Source organism: Thamnophis sirtalis, unplaced genomic scaffold, assembly GCF_051295495.1.
Source record: "Thamnophis sirtalis isolate CommonGarterSnake01/CBP01778 unplaced genomic scaffold, rThaSir2_p1.2 scaffold_2, whole genome shotgun sequence".
NCBI lineage: Eukaryota > Metazoa > Chordata > Lepidosauria > Squamata > Natricidae > Thamnophis > Thamnophis sirtalis.
In genome coordinates this window covers 78,258,922-78,280,404 of record NW_028261382.1, presented here as the reverse complement: position 1 = coordinate 78,280,404, position 21,483 = coordinate 78,258,922, and the positions used below count along the sequence as shown (strand labels likewise).

The following is a 21,483-nucleotide window of genomic DNA, read 5'->3' as shown; positions in this document are numbered from 1 at the left end:
TTCGTTTCTTCTTTCTCCTGGTTTTTTCTCTCCCTCCCTTCCAGGGTTTTTTGCCCCCTTTCTGTGCTGCCCCCCCCCCCAAACTAACAGAGACGAGCATACAGGACTCATAGCTCAGCAGTGGGCTTGCCCAGCCTCTGAAGAGCTCAAGTCCTGGGTTGAACTCCCGCTGCAATCTCATGTGGGGCTGGACTGAAAAAGTTTTGCTTAAAACTTTGGAAAGTTCTTTCATGACAGTAGACAGAAATGGGGATGGACAGACGGACGATAGGACCGGAAGATGACGAGAAGTAGAGTCCAACAGACAGACTAGAAATCCCTGTGTTGGGGAAGGGTGGGATAGAGCAGTGTTTTTCAACCTTGGCAACTTGAAGATGTCTGGACTTCAACTCCCAGAATTCCCCAGCCAGCATTCGCTGGCTGGGGAATTCTGGGAGTTGAAGTCCAGACATCTTCAAGTTGCCAAGGTTGAAAAACACTGGGATAGAGGATGCTGAGAGAGAAGGTCCTTGTCTGGTTTAGTTTCAAGTAGTTTGTGGGTTTCTTGGTTACTTGATTTTCAGGATGTAGAATAGGAGGTCCCCAAACTTGGCAACTTTATGCTGGCTGGAGAATTCTGGGAGTTGAAATCCACAAGTCTTAAAGTTGCCAAGTTTGAAGACCTCTGATTTAGAGGAACGAGGATCGGAAAGATCACCTTTGATCTTTCCTTCTCCTCCTCACTCCCCTCATTAATCCACGTTCAGCTGTGAATCAACAGCACTTCTAGATTCTCTTTATCTACTTTAAAACTTCCTGGGGTCCTCCTGTATGGTTCCATGTGCCTAGGTCTATTTGTGGGGTTTTGGAAGAGGTGGAGAAAGTTATCCTTCCATTAGAGCCATTAAATAATCTGTTCAATTTAATAGTCCAGCTCCAGGAATAGATAGATCTGGGATGGAAAGAAAGACCAATGCCTGCCTGCCTGCCTGCCTGCCTGCCTGCCTGCCTGCCTGCCTGCCTGCCTGCCTGCCTGCCTGCCTGCCTGCCTGCCTGCCTGCTTGCCTGCCTGCCTGCCTACCTACCTACCTACCTACCTACCTACCTACCTATCAAGTTCCCTTGAATTTTTTTTTGAGGGCAAAGGAAATATTAATGGGAAAAACAAATGTGATTCCATGGCCATAAGAAAAATGAACAAGCAGGCAATATTTTAACTTATCAAAGGGCCTGGAGCGAAAAGATTAGAGGGTAGCATGAAATGAAGAGCAATGGAACAGTTTGCCTCCTGTTGTTGTGGGTATTTCATTATTGGAAGTTTTCAAGAAAAGATTGGACAACCATTTGTCCTGGGTGGTATAAGCTTCCTGATTTGGGCAGGGGATTGGAATAGAAGACCTCCAAGGTCCTTCCCAGCCCTATGATTCTATGAGTCCAATCTGTGTCTGCTGCTAAAAATGGGTCAGTATATTTGTGTGCATTGAGAGGGAAGGAAACAGTTGCTCTTGCAGACAACTTGAGCCAAGATATAGTTGGCATCTGTCTTCCTTACCATCCACTTCAATTTGGAAAGCCAAAGTTCAGAATCCGTCTAGCACACACTGGAGCCCAGATGTTCTAATCCACATGGCAGTAATGCTGGATTAGGGATATTCGATGCCACGTAATCGTTGCTTTGAACCTTGACATCAAAGAAATTAGCGGTAGAGCAATAGTCTATCTTGCAAGGTTCTTAGATCTATAGGAGAAAAGGCATTTCACAGCTTAGAGGGATGGCAGGTGATGAAAATGCTAACTGTTTTAGCTGAAACCCTATCTCCATTTACCCGGGATTTAGTAAACCTCGATGTACTAGCCAAGAATTACTTGTAAATAGACATACATGAAAATTGTTTGGAATGGAGGAAACTCAATCTGTGAATTTGTAGAAAGATTCGCCTAAAAGAAGGTTAGGTAGTTTGTGGTTTAGTGCAGTGGTCACCAACTGGTGTTTTGTGGACCACTGGTGGTCCGTGAGAAAATTTTGGTGGTCCAAAGAAAAAATATTTGCATTTTTTATATTGCACTAAACATTATTTATCTTTTGAAAAATTCATGTTAGTGGTCCGTGGGATTTAAAACTATGAATTTAGTGGTCCCTGGGGTCCAAAGGGTTGGTGATCCCTGGTTTAGTGTATTGTGAGAGTCCAGGACATCTCATGAAGTAATATGATTTATAATATGGTGCATGAATACTGCAGTTCTGCCTATTAAACAGGAGTTACGCTTAGTTTAGTGGCGAGAAGCTAGTCACTGTTTAGGGAGGGTTGGGGTTATATTTTTTTGTCTGAAATTTTGCTCTCCACTTTCCCAGATGGCGAACACAGTTTTCCAGTGAACAATTCAGAAATAAATATATGGAATGGACTGAAAGGTTTATTTAAAATAAAAAGAACAGCCGAGTCTCTTCTTTTCATAATTTTATTTGGGGAATGGAACTCGGGGGGAGAATATGTGGGGTCTTGGTGATCTCGGAGCTTTGCTATTCTATTTGCAGGCAGTTGATTGGCAGGTTAGGTAATCTTATCGGTTCAATTCTCCGCACAGTTGCCAGAGCAATAACATCTGGAAACCACTAACTTAGCGATGAGAAAAATGCAGCCACTGTGCAACCTCTCACTGTAATTACAAGTAGTCCTCAACTTACAACTATTTTTTCCCTGACTGAAATGCAACACTACCAAAAAAAAAGGGACTTGGGACCAATCCTTGCATTACGACTGTCATAGCATCCCTGTGGTCAGGCGATTGGAATTTGGGTGCCTGGCAATGTATTTAGGACGCTTGCAAAACCTCTGGGTCATGTAATTGCCATTTGCAACTTTCCCAGCTGGTTTCCAACAAGCAAAATCGATGGGAGAGGAAAGCTGGATGTGCTTAGCGACCGTGTGATTTGCTTAACAACCACAGTGGGAAAAGGTTGTGAAAGTGGGCAACACCTCAACAACAACCACACTGCTTGGCGATGGAAGTTCCATCCCAATCATGGTCGTAATTCGAGGGTTACCTATAAATTGGAGCAGACTGAGCATGGAAATAGTAGATTACATTAGATTAACAGATTAGGAAGGGATCTTGTAGGTCATCTAGTCCAACCCCTCACTCAAGCAGGAGACCCTACACCATTTCTGACAAATGGCAGTCCAATCTCTTCTTGAAAGCCTCCAGTGATGAAGCTCCCACAACTTCTGGAGGCAATTTCTGTTCCACTGGTTGATTGTTCTCACTGTCAGAAAAGTAGATTTTACTAAAGGAGAGGAAGAACTTGGCACCTGGCCATTTGATTGCTGGTTGGCTGGAATTCTGAGAGGTAGCCAAACCTTGCAAGAGGCTGGTTTTTCATTCTGCCTGAAATCTTGCAAGAATCCCAACAACTAATGAAATTAAGGGCAGGAAAACATCTTGTGGACTTTTGCAATCTATAGCATAAAACTTCAACACATGCCCTACAGTATTGGAGTAGGGCATGTGAAAAGGACATCAGCAGACAAGAAGGAGAGCTGCGGACAGGGCATCTGGCGTTTAAAAGATACCTTAGAACAGGAGTGTCAAACTATATTTCATTGAGGGCCCCATCAGGGGTTGTGTTTGACCTCGGAGGGCCAGGGACAGTGGTAGGGTGGCCATGGTGGGCGTTTGATACAGTCATGGTCATGGTGGTGGTGTGGCCCACCAGTGGCCAGCAGATCTGGCAGCAGATTCGGGCAGTGAGGAGGTTGGGGAGGAACAAGAGCCAGTCCTGGAGTCTGGGGAAGGCTCCAATGAGGGCTCTGTGTCGGAGGCAGAGAGGGGGCCAGGGCCGTCTGACAATTATCGGCTGCTTTTGGAGTTGGACATCAGTGGGGCAGAAGAACTTGTGTGTACATGTGCAGAGCTGACAGGAGAAGGGAACAGCTAAGGAACAAGGGCTGACTCAGGAGTAAAGGCACAGGTGGATGGTGGATGGCCCCTCCCACAGGGAATAAAGAGGAGCGAAAGGGGAGTGGAGTTTGCAGGAGACAATTAGTTTGCTTAATTGGTTCGTGACTCTCTGAGACACCTTACCAACTACTTTCTTGTATAGTGTTGAGTTTTGAAGATATTGGCCTGGCAACTCTCCAAGCAAGATAAGGTCTGTGACTGTAAATCCACCCTTGAAAGACTTTGCTCAGTGAGAATGAGAGGAATTCACAGTAACTTAATAAAAAGCAGTTTTGTCGGGACAAGGAGTCTGCTTCGTGGTTTGGGGGAGCCTAGGTCAGGACACAGGGTGTTTGACAAACGCAGAGGTATTTTTAACCAGCAGAGTGCTGCAGGAGGCCATAGATGCAGAAAACGGGCCATTTTGGCTGGCACAGATATTCTGCTTTGATATTCCCAGGCCAGCCCCTCCTGCGCATCAGATCTAAGCCGCGCTTGACTTTGACAGCTCTGCCTTAGAAGGCGGGAAGGTATGGAAAGCACTTCAGAATGAATTCTCCTTAGTTTTAAGGAGAGTCAGAGAAGAGGATATACTTTCAATCTTGCAAGATGCAGCTGACCAAATGAAAGCTAGTTTGTGCTTCTTGTCTGGACTACCTTAATCAGTGGAACCGCTTGCCTCCAGACGCTGTGGGTGCTGCAACACTGGATGTTTCTAAGAAGAGCCTGGACAAGCATTGGTCTGAAATGGTATAGAGCTTCTTCCTTGAGCAGGGGGTTGGACTAGAAGACCTCCAAGATCTCTTCCAACTCTGTTATTCTATCTTATTATAGTGCTTTCAACACACTTAGATGCTCAATACTCTCAGCCAGGAGGGCTCAGTAACCTGAATGGTACTAAAAGTTGGTTTTATTGTTGGACCCAGGGCCCTTCTTGTCATTCTATAAATCGAGTGTGTATGGATGTGTGTGTGTCCATTTTTGCAATTAAAACACTGTCTCCTTCAAATCGAGCCTTACTCTTGGCTTTTCATGAACATGTCCTTTGTTAGCCATTGATTTCATTCTGAGCCTTTGATTTCATTCTGAAATATAGATTTATTTCACACTTTTCCTAGTGTTGATGCTCTCCTATCTAAGCATTTACTCAATATTCTCCTTTGTTAGTAACCATTTATTGCTTTGACCCTGGCTACTTTTCTAAATCATTCCAGATTGCTTATATACTGCTATGGAAGCTTTGGGATGATCATCAGCAATGCCATCCAGATAAGACTCGTCACTCGACTAAAGAAACAGTAGTTGTTCTTGGCAGAGCTAGAATAACAGAGCACTTTTTGGTGTAAGAGAAATAATACACGATGGCATCTGAAAGCTTCCCCCTTATCTACAAAATCTAGTTGTCCAAAGTTTCAGATATTCTATTGATCCCATGACTGTATAGCCTTTGGATTGTTGTCTTTACTAGATTCCAAGGATAATTTCCTGTAAGTATATCAGATAGAGAACCATTTGTTGAGTTGGACTCCCAAGACTTCTCCAGGAATAGCTTAGATTCAATTCCATTCCAACATATGTCAACAAATCAAGCCAAGTGGTTTAAACTTCCTCTCTTGATGTGCATCATTAGGAAACAACAGTAACCAAAAATGTCCATCTTAGGCTAAATAGAGCTCTCCCCCCAAATTCCATATGGGTTTTCCATATGGCGGCTATAAGAAGGATGATCAAATAATCCCTTCCAAGCAGATGGAGGAGTCACATCCAGTGGCTAGAAATAACCTCCTCACTCCTTATTCTTTATTAGGCAATTTTCCCACCATGGGGGAAGAGTTCATCTTCTCTTTTTCATTATGAGGGGGGATTTGCCTCACCCCTCAATGGATTTGGCACCATTTGTATTAATATTACTGTATTATTTGGAGTATGATCCAACTTCCTATGTTCCGGGTAGTTCAACCAGACTTTTCAGGATTCCAACAATGGTCTTCATGGTTTTTTTGCCTTAACGTGTTTTTAAAACATTCCTTGCTCTTGCATGATTTGTTGCTTTGATGTCTTTCAATCCCAAAGAAAGACATGATGAGGATTTTTTTTAAAAAACGCTTTTGAAATTATTTTAACAAAAAGAGAGGAGGTTGCTGTTTATCTGTGCAGATAGCACCTAGGCTTAAAATTGCTATGTTGCTCTTTGGATTAGGAAAAGACAATCTTGCCACGCTGTCCAATGCTATTTATGAAAAATCCAGTCCTAGTTGCGGGAGCCAGGAGTGAAATCTGGTCTGTGATGTTATGACATATTCTCCGCTTAAATTACATTTCTACACTCAGCTTTTTCATTATGGATAAAATGTTGGCTCAGTAAAGGGGACTGGATTTATTGGGTTGGTGTTTACCGGGACAATCATTGTGAAGACCTAAACTTTTTTTTCCATGTCAACTTGAATAGCTATTATGCTGGATTAATCATCTCCAGAAGCAGAGGGAGAAGATCTATTCTAATGGATTTCCAGCATGTACTCCTGTTTCTATGATAACAAAAAACAAAGTGGATTTGTTAAATGCATTTGTGGAAACCTCTTGGCCCTATATCTATTATGGCAAATGTTCCTTTACTTTTCTGAGAGATGAGGTACACAGGGCTAAAATGCTTACTCAGGTTTAGTTTTCTTTGGATGGACATTCCTAGTGGAATGCCTTTTTTAAAAAGTATACAGAATAACAGAGTTGGAAGGGACCTTGGAGATCTTCTAGTCCAGTCCCCTGATTAAGCAGAAAACCAATTCCAGACAGATGGCTATCCAGTTCTCTTCTTGACAACCTCCAGTGATGGAGCACCTACAATTAGTGGTAGAGAGAAAGCTATTATTTAAGGTTGGCCATTCTTGCTCTTATGACTGTTGATTAATTTAAAAGGAATTGACCATGAGAATAAAATCTAAATAAAGTAATGCTTAGCCAAAGAAATTAGACTTTCTTCCTTTCCCTGTGTGACCCTCTCTCCCCTCTCCCCCATCCGCGTCACAACCAATGCTCGGTTTGGGAGACTTGTCTTTCCTGGAAGTGCGTTTGTGCGCAGAATACATCCGTCCCTCTGTGTTGCCCACTGACAAGGCCAGGAAAAGTTATGCTGTTCTAGGAAATTAGAAGTGGTGGGCTTCTTGCACTGCTTCTTGGCTTCCCTTCCCATGGAGGCCGTTCCCCACACGTGGCTTTCCAGACTGCTGCATGTGCAGCTTGCACGGAGAGTGACACAAGGGATTGGTGGAGTTTAACTCGCAGTTTTGATTCTCTCGCCTTAAACGCTTCCCCGCTGAATTAGGGAAAGGAGCTATGCGGTTTTGACAGCCAGTCTCAAACATCAATCAACTTGTTGGCTGGGCTTGAGGGTCTAGAAAGAACCGTCTGCTAAACTGCTTTCTGGACAAGGGGAAGCAGAGAGCAGATTCTGCCGAGTCTTTTGTTTGCATTAAGGATAGTTAAAAAACCAGACGTGCAGTAATAGAAATATGCATTGTGACAGGGGGTGGGTGGGTTTGTATTTGGAGAAGGGGAAATCTTTACCATAAACAGAGCCTGGGTTATTCTCCCTGTACAAGATCTGGCATTTCACTCTTCTTCTATAGAAAGCATGACTCACAGGAAAACAGACAAAAATGACCAAAGAGTTCCAGACACCGGTTAAAGAAGTTTGCAGAGAGACCAGAGGTTAAAAAGGGACAGCAGCCAATATGCCCTTCTCACAGCTATCTCGCCTCCCAGTCAGGTGCAATAACAGTTTTTGGCTTATTGAATTGAATTGAATTTTATTATTTATATGCCGCCCTTCTCCGGGAGGACTCAGGGCGGCGAACAATTCAAAAGGGGAAAAGGGGAACATAAAAACGAAATACAAATAATTAAAATAAGCAAGAGTCGCACAACCATACAAGTCGAGAGGGGAAGGAACTCATCACCCCCAGGCCTGCCGGCAAAGCCAGGTTTTAACGGCTTTTCGGAAGGCCTGGAGAAAGGTGAGGGTCCGAATCCCTGCGGGGAGTTCATTCCAGAGGGCCGGAGCTGCCACAGAGAAGGCCCTCCCCCGGGTAGTAGCCAGATGGCATTGGCTGGTAGATGGAACCCGGAGGAGGCCAACCCTGTGAGATCTAATGGGTCTGTGGGAGGTAATTGGCAGCAGGCGGTCTCTCAAGTACCCAGATCCAATACCATGAAGGGCTTTATAAGTTATGACTAGCACCTTGAAGCGTATCCGGAGACTGATCGGTAACCAGTACAGCTTGCGGAGGATAGGTGTAACGTGGGTGTACCGAGGTGCACCCACAATCGCTCGTGCGGCTGCGTTCTGGACGAGTTGAAGTCTCCAAATACTCTTCAAGGGCTGCCCCATGTAGAGCGCATTGCAGTAGTCCAGTCTTGAGGTCACGAGGGCGTGAGTGACTGTTGCGAGCGCCTCCCGGTCCAGGTAGGGATGCAACTGGTGCACCAGGCGAACCTGGGCAAATGCCCCCTGGTCACAGCCGACAAATGGTGTTTTAAGGTCAGCTGTGGATCCAGGAGGACCCCCAAGTTGTGAGCCCTGTCTGAGGGGCGTAGATTTTCACCCCCCAGCCTGAGTGATGGGATATTGACCAAATTTTTGGGAGGGAAACATAACAGCCACTCAGTCTTATTGCATGTTGAATGGTTAAGGCTCAGTGGCTAAGACTCTGAGCTTGTTGATCAGAAGTTTGGCAGTTTGGCGATTCAAATCCCTAGTGCCATGTAACAGAGTGAGCTCCCGTTACTTGTCCCAGCTTCTGCCAATGTAGCAGTTCGAAACTAGCATAAAAAATGCTAGTAGAAAAGTAGGGACCACCTTTGGTGGAAGGTAACAGCGTTCCATGTGCATTCAGCATTTAGTCATGCTGGCCACATGACCACAGAGACATCTTCAGGCAGCACCGGCTCTTCGGCTTAGAAACGGAGATGAGCACCGCCCCCTAGAGTCGGGAATGACTAGCACATATGTGCAAGGGGAACCTTTACCTTTATCTTTACTTTAAGGCTGTCTAGTTTCATCCCAACTTTGGATAGTGTTCAACATGTAACAACTTAAAAGAATATAATACAAAACAATGCAAAACAAATGCATGGAAAAACAATAACAGCTTTCTGTGTATGGAAATTCTCCGTCATCCACGTCATGGTTGTCCCAAAGTTGCTTTTTCAAGAGGCAACTGGACTTTCTGGTTTGTCTTTGAAGATGGGAACGATTAGCACGCATGTGCGGAAAAACCTTTACCTTTATGTTGAATGGGCCAAAAGGAAACATGTGCCATCATTTTTTGATTAGGAGGGAAAAAATGCCTTTTCAGAAATGGATAAATGACCCATCTCCCAAAGGTCATCCTTAATGTCCAGAATAGGAATACTCTTCCAATTTCTCAAAATAATTCTCTCAGCAATCTGCCATGCCTGACACAGCCAAAGCTCATGCCGGATTTAGCATAAAAATAAACATGCAGAGGCTGCATTTTTGTATCTCTTTCTCGGATAGGGAAGGTAGAAGAAATTATTCTGCATTTCATCCAGCGGATGAAAAGATAGTATTTCTTTCTAAGATGAATTGCATTTGAGCCATGGTGGCACAGTGGTTAAAATGCAGTATTGCAGCTAACTCTACCCATAACCAGCAGTTCGATTCTGACCGGCTCAATTTGACTCAGCCTTCCATTCTTCCAAAGTCAGTGAAATGAGGACCCAGATTATTGGGGAAAATATGCTGCCTCTGTAAACCACTTAGAGAGGGCTGTAAAGCACTGTGAAGCGATATAGAAGTCTATGTGCTATTACTATTGCGCTTCCTCCCTCCCTCTCCCTCCCTCTCCCTCTCCCTCCCTCCCCCCCTCTCTCTCCTGTCTATTTTTCTTTCTATCATCTATCTATCTATCTATCTATCTATCTATCTATCTATCTATCTATCTATCTATCTACCTACCTACCTACCTACCTACCTACCTACCTACCTACCTACCTATCATCCATCCATCCATCCATCCATCCATCCATCCATCCATCCATCCATCTATCATCTATCTATCTATCTATCTATCTATCTATCTATCATCTATCTATCTAAATATCTATCTCAGGTTGACTCAGCCTTCTATCCTTCCAAGATCAGTAAAATAAGGACCCAGATTGTTGAGGGAAATATGCTGACTCTGTAAACCGTTTAGAGCGAGCTATAAAGCACTGTGAAGCGATACAGAATCCTATTGCTAGATAAATCTAGCAGTTCAATGTGTTCCTTGAGCCATAAAACCAATGCTGTATAAGACCCACAGTTTCTGGGCCATAGCTGTTGGTTTGTCATTACTTGCTGCAAAAGTTGGTAATGGCAAATAATGGCAATATAGATCATCCTCGACTTACGACCACAATTGAGCCCAAAATTTCTGTTGCTAAGCGAGACAGTTGCTAAGTGAGTTTTGCCCCCTTTTACGACCTTTTGTGCCAGAGTTGTTAAGTGAATCACTGCAGTTGCTAGGTTAGTAACAGGGCTGTAAAATGAATCTGGCTTCCCCATTGACTTTGCTTGTCAGAAGGTCGCAAAAGGGGATCGCATGACCCCAGGACCCTGCAACCATCATAAATATTAGTCAGTTGCCAAGCATCTCAATTTTGATCAGATGACTATGGGGTTACTTACTAAGTTTGAAAAAGCATAGATCATTTTTTCCAGGGCTGTTATAACTTCGAACTATCACTAAATGAAGTGTTGTAAGTCAAGGACTACCTCTAATGGAAAAATCAGTGGGAGCGTGTGAAAATCAGGCATAAGTTGCTACCAAACATCGTTTCTGATTTCCACCCCATCCTTCTATGGAATCTGGATTCTGTTTAGCAGATCCATCAGATTTGAAGGCAATTATTTGTTTCTTTGTTTATTAAATGAAGTTATATAGCAGCCCAAATCACTCCTGGGTGAACCAAGTAGCTTACAGCATTTAAGGATTAAATTCTATGAGTGAAAAGGGATCATTTTGCTACACTTCTCCAACTCAGTTTGGAAGCCTCCAATCTGATCTGGACGATCAAATCCATCTCATCTGTCATTTGGTTTGGAATACATTTGGGTTTCTATCAAATCCATTTTGAATTGGATCTCCAAGGTGAATAGAATAGAATAGAATAGAATTTTTTTATTGCCCAAGTGTGATTGGACATACAAAGAATTTGTCTTCGGTGCATAAGCTCTCAGCATACATAAAGAGACATTCATCAAGAATCATAATATACAACACTTAGTGATAATCATAGGTTACTAATCAGCAATCAAATCCTACTAGGAAACAAGTAAAACAATATAAATTGTAAAGATACAAGCAACATGGTTGTAGTCATAAGTGAGAAGAGATAGGTACTAGGAAGGATGAGAAGAACAATAGTAATACAGTCTTAGTAAATAATTGACAGTGTTGCAGAATTAGTTGTTTAGCAGAATGATTCCGTTCGGGGGAAAACTGTTCTTGTGTCTAGTTGTTCTGGTGTGCAGTGTCCTATAGTGTCGTTTTGAGGGTAGAAGTTGAAACAATTTATGTCCAGGATGTGAGGGGTCTGTAGTTATTTTCACAGCCTTCTTTTTGACTTGTGCAATATACAGGTCCTCAATGGAAGGCAGATTGGTAGCAATTGTTTCTTCTGCAGTTCTAATTATCTGTTGAGGTCTGTGTCTGTCTTGTTGGGTTGCAGAGCCAGACCTGTTATATAGGTGCAGATGACAGACACAATCATTCCTATGTAGAATGTAGAACGTTGATATACCCCTAAGCCTCTACCTTATTTCTCAAGTACCTCCTTCATTTCTTTCCTTCCAGCAAACCATACAGCCAACCTTCTGATCTTCAATTGAACTTAAGACTCGTCTCCAAAGAGAACTTCACATTCTCAATGGCAAGGTTCCCGAACTACCATTCGATCCTTTTCTTCTTCTTCTTTGTGTGCCTGGACCACCTGATCCTTGCCCAGCATCAAGAAGATTCCCAACCTGTTATTCAGGTCCGGTTGGCAGGAGCCAAGAGGAAGCACAACGAAGGGCGAGCAGAAGTCTATTATAACAACCAATGGGGCACCATTTGTGATGACGATTTCTCCATCCACTCGGCCAATGTGTTCTGCAGGCAATTGGGCTATGTGGAAGCTATATCCTGGTTCCCTGGCTCCAAATATGGCAAAGGAGAAGGTGAGATGCCGAACAATGATTTGTTTGCTTGTTTGTTTGTTTGTTTTTCTGATCCCTATTAGCAAGCATCAGCCAGAGAAAGGGGCCTGTTAATACAGGGTGGCGTGTTTATTCCCTTGTCCCTTTTGCAAAGACTCAAATTATTTTGGTAAGATATGGTTGATCACTGATGATGAACCTTTTTGTAAAGGTGTGCCAAAATTGTATGTGTGCACACTATTGCACAGTACGGTAGATTTGTGGAACCTCTTCTATTGAAGAAGTTAGAACTGGCAGGAACCCATCCCTGGGAAAATGTACTTTGAGACTTGCAAGTTTCTGTTAATGTATCCTCACAATAAAAACAGGAGTTAGTACTCCTGGATGGGCTTCTTGTTTGGACTTCCTTATAAGGCTGACATTAGGAGGAAGCGGGGCATTTAAAAAGAAGGAAAATGACAGCAGTTATATATAGAAGATTTTTCAAATCTTCTGTATATATAAAAAGCAAGTACCACTCACTCATCACATCATGAAATCTCCAGAACCATAAAGCCTACAAACTTGAAAGTTGGCACGTATGTTCCTTTTGGTTTCTAGGTGCTTGCTAAGAAAGGATTTTTTGAAACGACTACCAGATCATTAGTATTTCTTATAGAGTAATTAACACATTCTAATGCTAAGGAGTCTGACATTCTACTCCCCCTCCCCACCTGAAAAGAACTCTGTTCCAACTGCCAGTTGCCTCACATTCCATTACCTCAGTTCAAACTGGCAGAGATTCCACTCCTTCACGAGGAGCGGTCTGGGCTCCTTACAGTACTAAACGTTGGTACCTCACCAAAATGTCTACGCCTTCCACCTATAGAACTGCTTCCGGACTCAAGGCAGCAGGAGCGATATTCCCTTATGTGTTTCAATCACCAACCACCACTGAGCCAACAGATTGTGAACCGAATTTCTCCTGCGCAGCCTGGTCACATATTTTTGTCACAAAGCCCGGGTATCCAGCTGCTAGTGTTACATAAAGATATAATCTCTAATGCTTAGCTGTGTGGCTACTTTCCATTGGTTAACCTGTTCTCTTCTTCGTTCTAAAGGAGTCAAGAGTTCGAAGAGACTGGTACCTTGCTATAGTTGGCTGCAGAGCTCAATCTTATGAAATTCTTTCTGCTCTACAAAGTGGAGAGTGGACCTCCTAAAAGAGACCTTTGCTCCTCTTCCTCTGTAGGCACCATCTGGTTGGACAACCTCTACTGCACTGGCAGAGAGTCATCGATAGCCCAATGTACCTCCAACGGATGGGGTGTGTCAGACTGCAAGCACACCGAGGATGTGAGTGTGCTCTGCAGTGAAAAGAGGATCCCTGGCTTCAGATTTGAGGATCCTCTGCTCAATCAAATCGAGGTAAGCAAAGTTGGGAGTAGCAAGTGTTTACTCTTGTGCTGAAACTGGCATCTTCTCCATTCATTCATTGGCATTGGCTAATGCCGGCAGCTGCAGGAGTTGAGGTAAAAAGCTTTTCAGTACCTTTATTGGGACTGCCTGACTTTTGCATAAAAAACCCTGAATCTCACGCCAAAGGAAATTTGAGCCCTGGTGAGTACCTAGACACATCCATGGCAGTAGTGGGCTCCAGTGTACCAGTTGCAACGGGGCGGTCGTCCTTGGTGGGCATGTGCACCACATGTACCTGTGCATGTCACTGCCCAGCAACACTCAGCTGCTCAGCGGAGGTCGAGCAGGCACAGCACACTGTGTATTCATGCGCAATTGGCCCATTTGCATCAAAAAGCGGTAAGGAACATGGGTGGGCGGGCAGGCCAAACCCACTGTTCCGGTATGGTGGCAGCTGCTCCCGGCTACTACTGGTACCCCCATACCAGGCCGTATTGCCCAGAACTCACCACTGATCCATGGAGCTTTCTTGGGTTAAAGCAGGGGTGTCAAACTCAAAACCCATGGGCCAGATGTGGCCCGTGAGGTGCTTAGATCTGGCCCGCGGGGCCACCCTGGAAACAGCAAAGGACTAGCCCACGATGCCTCTGCCAGCAAAAATAGAGATCAGGAGGACTGCACGTGACCCTCCCGAGCTCCGTTTTTGGCTGCAACAGCCTCCTGCAACTCTGCCAGCAAAAATGGAGATCAGGAAGGTGGCAGGCAGCCCTTCCAAGCTCCCTTTTTGCTTGCAGAGCTCTCGGGACATCACAGGTGCCTCCGGCACAAGTGATATCAAGTTGGCCACACCTATCCTGTCCCCGCCCCCAGCCTCCCAAAATTAAACACAACCCAAATTGAGTTTAACACCCCTGGGTTAGAGAATCAGGAACCTGACCTTGATGGAGAGACGTGTGCCTCATTTTACTGCTTTGATTCTGCTTAGCTTTTCAAGATCAGTTATAGACAACTTGGTATTTCACCTGCATCCTGCCGCTGAAACTAACCTCCTGGTAAAGAGAAATATGTGTGGAAGCACAAATAAACACCGAGGAGAGCATTTGCTAAGTGTAAAATAAGCGAGGGAGAGAAGCACAAAGATGCATCCATTTTATGTTCTGTTTTCATTGTATTTTACTATGTTCTGTTTTGATCACCTTAAAGTCCGACCAAGAAAAATATCAAGTAACAAAATAGAAGAACTAAAGAAACAAACAAAAAAAAAGCAGCCGACATAATAAAGACCCCCAATTTGAATAAACAACGAAGAACTAAACCAGGAGTCCCCAAACTTGGCAATAGCTGGCTGGAGAATTTTGGGAGTTGAAGTCCACAAGTCTTAAAGTTGCCAAGTTTGAAGACCTCTGAGATAAACCCTAACTCTGGATGTCTCTCTGCATCATTATAATTCAGAAATGATGACCTGGTTAAATTAAATCCAGTATCAGACTTGTGTTTTGTAGAATTTAATTTTTAAAGAATTAATTTTTGACCCTGATGCTTCAATTCAATTCATCCACATCTTTGGTGGTCTGACGTTTGATGGACGCAATGCAATGTGAAAGATATTGAGTAGTGTGGACTCTCTGCCTTCCACCTTCCTTAGAGGGATCAAATCTCGCCCTACAGGGATTCTTGAAATCATTGCCATTTTCTAAAGCAGATAAGTAGGATTAGCTCTCTCGATCAGACAACAGAAAAAGCCCTGCTTCTTTTTACAGCAGCCCTGAAGTAATCATGAAGTAATCATGGAAGAATGCAGAATATGTTGTGGGGTAAATAGAGATTTACACTGTACCCCTGCTGTGGAAGTTTGCCAAGTATTCAAAAGGGACCTTCTTCCTTTTCTTGGGGATGCTAGCATTGCAATGTCAAACCTTATAAGTCAGTGGTGGTGACTTACACATGTCTACAGAGGTGGTACTTTGAGCCCTCTTTGTGGGCACACATGCCATAGCCCCAGTCCAGTTCCATCACATTTCTCCCATGGGAGGAGAGAGAGAGTAAGGAGGGAGGGAGATATAGAGAGGGAGGGAGAGAAAGAGAGAGAGAGAGAGAAAGAGGGGAAGAGAGAAGGAGGAAAAGAGACAGAGAGAAAGAGAGAGGGAGGGAGGAGGAAAGAGAGAGGGAGGAAAAGAGAGAGAGAAAGAGAGAGAGAAAGAGGGGAAGAGAGGGAGGAAAAGGGAGGGAGAGAGAGAGAGAAAGAGAGGGGAAGAGAGAGAGGGAGGAAAAGAAAGAGAGAGAGAGAAAGAGAGGGAGAGAGAGAGGGAGGGATAGAGAGAAATAATATTACAAATGTTTTTCTTTTTTATTGTTGCTAAACGTAATATTTCAAAAGCAGAAAAAAATGAAGGGGCATAAAAATATATTTATCATGTTATTTCCTGGAACAATTAGCTGAACTCTGCCTTGTTTATCATTATTTTAGGTAGTAAAACCTCATTATTCAGGTTAAATTGCCGTGTTGGCACTTTGTGATAAATAAGTGGGTTTGGGCTTGCAGTTTGGGCGCTCGGTCTCTAAAAGGTTCACCCTCACTGTTATATGTGATATACAGGTGGTGCTCAATTTATAAAACCAATTGGGACAAAAAAAATGTCCATTCCTAAGCCAGGTGATTGTTAGCTGAAATTGCACCTGACTTTAGGACAGGAATGTCAAACTCGAATTCATTGAGGGTTGCATCAGGGATGTGTTTGACCTTGGGGGCAGGAGAGTGGCCAGGGGGCATGGCCAGCCCAACAATACTCGTGTGGGACATGGTCCAATCAGGCACCATCCAAAACTGGAGATACCTCCCAGTCACCCCATCACAGCTGCAGATCAAGATGGTCTTGATTCGCTGAGAAAAGAATGTTATTTTGACTATATCTCACCATACTCCATATAATTCCCCCCTCCCATTTTTCCACAGTAGAAATTGTGGCAGACCTGAAGGCCCAAATGTAAAAGATGGCTTCCAGGTCTGACATCTGGTTGGTTACATCTCCATAACGATCCCAAAAGGACTATCAAATCAGATTCTCTATAGCTTCATGGTCAGATGGAAGAAACCTGGTTTGTGATTGCCCGAAAGGTTACCCAATCAGCATCTAGGAGTGTGAAAGATCCAGGATGATATAAAGAGTCCTGCCTTGTACAGGGGGTTAGACTAGAAGACCTCCAAGATCCCTTCCAGCCCTGTGATTCAATTTGATTCAGTTCGATAACAGAATAACAGAGTTGTATGGGACTTTATAGGTCCTCTAGCCCACTCAATCAATACAGACAAATGGTTTGTCCAGTCCAGTGGTGGAATTCAGCCAGTTTGCACCGGTTCATGTGAAGCGGTTGTTAAATCCCTCCCCCTATCAAAGTGGATCCTGGGCACTGCATTGCGCTGCAGTGGAGAAATGGGCAATGGAGCAGCTGGCATGAGGGAAGAATAAGGCCGCTTTCCCTCTTTTTTCTCCCTCCTCCTCCTCCTTCCCTCGTGCCAGCTACTCCATTGCCCATTTCTCCATTGCAGCATAGCACAGTGCCTAAGATCCACTTTGATAGTGTGTGTGCATCAGTGGTGGGTTCCGGATCCCGTTGCAAATGGTACGGTGTAATGGGGCCGGGCGTCCACCACATGCACACGTGCATCATGCGCGCATCACGCACATGCGTACTTACCCCCGCGACGCTCCACAACAACTCCGCAATGGCTCTGCAATGCCCCAGATACTCGGCGGAGCATACACTCTGTGCGAGTGCTCGTAAGCCCCAATCGGCTCAAATACAGGTAAAGAGGGCGGGTGAGCACTCCAGAGCACTGTACCGGAACAGTACCTGGTGCTCCCAGCAGGCACCGGTACACCCATACCGGGGCGTACTGGTCATATCCCACCACTCGCTGGTGAGTTTGTATGGTAATTCAACAACCAGTTCGCCCAGGGCCAGGTTGGGCCATGCCTCCCATGACAGCCCACCTGGCTGAACTGGTTGTTAAATTATTTGAATCCTATCAACGGTCCAGTCCCTTCTTAAAAACCTCCAGGGATTGGAGCACTCACAACTCCAGGAGATAAGCTGTTCCACTGATTAATTGTTCTTCCTGTTAGGAAATCTCTCCTTACTTCTAGGTTGGATCTCTCCTTGGTAAGTTTCCATCTGTTCAACTCAGTTTAGCAGTATTCTTTCTGCTCAAAAAAATGCGTGTGGGTTCACAGGAAAAAAATAACCCCTCAAGATATATGCTACTGTTCTTTGTTCTGAGTTTCCAACATGCATCTTTTGTGATCCGGCATTTAAGAAAAACACACATCACCAGCGAGTAGAGATAGAATGTGGTGTATCTTCTCTTGAATGAGCTTTTTCCTTCTTTGTAATTCCAGCAGTTGTCTTAACAAGGATAGCTTAGTGCCTGAAGGAGGAGACACTGAATATTTGGGATAGTTTTTGCAGTCATCAGTTTTTCCAGGGTCAGATTTTAATTCTCAAAGCAAAATGTGGGGGAAACTTGGACCAGTCTAGACAGAGGTTAGCTCACTCAAGGATGTTTCAGCCATGAATCACTCTCTACCAGTTCTATCCCTTTGTAAAAAGGTTCAAGGGGTATTGAGTTAATTCAAGGCCACGCTTTCCCTGACTGATGATTAAATTAGTTGAAAGTAACCTAACTAACTCTTCCAAGGAAGTTGTCCAAACCATCAAATCTAGGGGGAGGGAAAACAAGAAAGAAGGAAATTGCTTTGTGTAGGAAGATTGTGTAGAAGCAAAAAACTTGGCTAAATTATCACACTGTTGCGCCCATGTTTTCTTAATTTTGTATCTCATATGGAGGTAGCTTGGAAACCAAGTGAAAAAAAATATCCCCAAGTTGACACTCTCTACAGCTCAGTTCATATTCCTGATTTTATTAGGGTTTCTCCACCCCCACCCCCACCCCCGACCTTGGCTAGCTTAACAAACATGTGTTGTAAACTTTGCTTTCAGAGTAATAGTAATATAAGATGGACATTTACAAAGAGGACTTTGTGGCTCAAAGGAGAATGTCTTAATTCTTTCTTGCCTCCTGTTTATTTCCCCTGTTGGGCTTATTTCTGGCTTTAGCATTCTGCTAATGCAAGAGGATAAAAATGTATGGGAGGAATAGGATGAGTTTGTTTAAATTCTCTGCCAGGTTGCTGGGTGGGCGTGGCCATGGTGGGCATGGCCTACTTGGCCAACTGCAACACAGTGGGGTGGGCTGCATTTATGCCCTCCTCAGACTCCGGAGGTTTTCCTCGAGCCTCTGTAAGGGCGAAAATGGCCTCCTCCAGGTTCCGGAGGCCAGAAACAAGTTCATTTTGGGACTTCCGGTACTTTTAATAGGTCCAGTTTTCACCCTCCCCAGACTCCGGAGGCTTTCCCTGAGCCTCCAGGAGGGTAAAAACAACCTCCCCTGGGCTCCAGAGGCCAGAAATGGGCCCATTTCCGGACTTCCAGGAGGGCCATTTTTCATCCTCCCAGGGCCTCTGTATGGGCCCTGCACTTACCTGGTATGATGAACGGGCTGTGTAGAGACTCCTGGGAGGATGGGATGGGGTGGGATGGGTGTGGCCAGCCAGTCCTTGCAACAACTGGTTCGGCGAATTGGTGCGAATCGGCTGAATCCCAGCCCTGGGTGGAATTATTTACAAAACAAAATGAAACATCTTCGGGTGCACAACATATTGCGCACGAACACACAAAACCAGAAACCTACGGTAGCTAAAACAGACTGTCAAAATACCATCAAATAATTGAACATCTTGGACAGCGAGTTTGGTCTTGTAGCTAAGGCGCCCAGATAAAAACTAGGAGACTGTGAGTTCTAGTTCGCCCTTTAGCCATGAAAGCAGCTGGGTGAGTTTGGTCCAGTCATTCTCCTTAAGCTTAAAGATTAACATTAAGCTTTAGTAGACTGGACTTGTAGCTCTAAACAAACACAAATTTGTGTTTGTTCAGAGCGCTATTCCATGCTTAAAATTGTGATTCTCAGCCCAATAATTAGTCAATACAAAATAAAGAAAATCTCCATTAAGCGTGATTCCATGATGCTTTCCTGCCAATAGTAAACAAATCTTCCAAGATTGTATTAGGTGTGTGTGTGTGTGTGTGTGTGTTTATGTGTGTGTAAGTAAGTGTTGACTTCCTTGTCTAACCTGACATTCTGAACTTTGTTGGTGGTCCCTCATCTGAATCCTAAATAGATCAACCCAACATATTTTTTTAAGATCAGCCAAGGTCAGTTAAGCAACCTGAACATCTCCAACATCTCTTTTCTATGGAAGCAAATATCTGAATCAGGATAGAGCTGGAAGGGACCTTGGAGGTCTTTTAGTCCAGCCTCCTGCTCAAGCAGGAGTTCCTATACCATTTCAGATAAGTGGCTGTCTAGTTTCTTCTCAAAAACCTCCAGTGATGGAACACCCAAGATTTCTGAAGGCAACTTCTGTTCCACTGGTTAATTGTCCTCACTGTTAGGAAGCTTCTCCTCAATTCCAAATTGCTTCTCTCCTTGATTAGTTTCTATCCATTGTTTCTTGTCTTAACTTCTGGTGCTCTGGAGAATAAGTTGACTTCCTTCTCTCTGTGACAACCTCGCAAATGCTGGAATTCTGCTATAATGTTTCTCTCCGTTCTTCTTTCCTCTTAGACCAGTGATGGCAAACCTTTTAGGCACTGAGTGCCCAAACTGCGCCTGCGCGCATGCCCAAACTAAAATGTGCACACGTGTGTGTGAATGTGTGCGTGCACAGACATGCACAAATGTGCGCATGCACAGACATACATGAATGTGCAAATGCACAGACATGTGCATGTGCTCAGCAGAGACCCGATGACCAGCTGGCCAGCAGGAGGACGGGCATCCCAACACCAGCAGTGCAATAATAGGTAAGATCTTTTTCTCTCATGAGCTTCTGTTTTGCCATTTGCAGGGAAACAGAATCTCATAAAAGAAATGCCACGGAGATCTGACATGGGGTGATGGGGTGATGGTGCGCATGCCAGCAGAGTTGGCTCTGTGTGCCACCTCTGGCATGCGTGCCATAGGTTCGTCTAGACCAGGAGTCGGAAAACTTAAACACTCAAAGAACCATTTGCACCCGTATCCCACAGAAAAAAAAACACAGGGATCAACAAAGGTCCTAACCAGAAGCCCCTGGTTCAATTCTGGAGCTGACCGGAAGTTCAGTTCCCCCACCATAGAGTCTCCTCCTAGCGCAGCATACTTTTTCCTCTACCTGTCATAACCAAGAGCCCTATCAATTGTGGAGACAACTGGAAAACCCTCCCCTTGCCATAGAGTCTTCTCCTGGCGCACTGTGCTTCTCTTCCCCTCCCCCCCACTGGAAACTCCTCTCAATATTGTGGCACCGACAGGTGATGGAGCCACAGCAGAGGGAGAAAAGAGCCACATGCGGCTCCAGAGCTGCAGTTTGCTGACCTCTGGTCTAAACTAACCAAACCCAAATCCTGCAGCCATTCTTCATATGTTTTAGTCTCCAGGCCTTTACTCATCCTTAGTTGCCCTACTTTGCACTTTTTCCAAAGCCTCAAGTTTCCAAATTTCAGGAATGATGCTGGATTTTCATTGAAAAGGAAGCAAAAATAATTATTATTTATTTGCAACTGTGCAGCCGCAGAATAATTTCCTCCAATCTGGCCAGCCACAGCAGTTCTTCTCCCTTGTTTTTGTCCGTGTCTAAAATGGCCTCATTCCTTCCACACTTCGGGAGCGATGCCCTGGAAGGCGTTGTTTTCTCAGCAGATAGTGTGAAGCTGTCCAATATCCCACAGATGCTCGATGTGTATCAGCATGTGGATCAAAAACAACTCTTTCCTGGACGCTGTAGGGATTCTGCCCTTAATGGAAAAACTGACTCTCTGCAGACCAGACCTGAAGAGGCCGTTGCTTAATTGTTGCTCTTCATTAT

The 21,483-nt window shown here is 44.3% G+C and overlaps 1 protein-coding gene across 2 annotated transcripts in view; it reads left to right on the top strand.

Moving 5' to 3' along the window:
• The window catches only part of LOXL2 (lysyl oxidase like 2), a 99,852-nt gene that overhangs the window by 628 nt on the left and 77,741 nt on the right, over window positions 1–21,483 (top strand). For both annotated transcript variants that reach the window (XR_015695558.1, XM_087706179.1), the window contains exons 2-3: window positions 11,778–12,142; window positions 13,353–13,528. Coding sequence is in view for 1 of the 2 variants with exons in the window: in XM_087706179.1 (XP_087562305.1) it covers window positions 11,851–12,142; window positions 13,353–13,528 (468 nt within the window). In the remaining variant the exon portion in view is untranslated. The remainder of the gene's footprint in view (window positions 1–11,777; window positions 12,143–13,352; window positions 13,529–21,483) is intronic.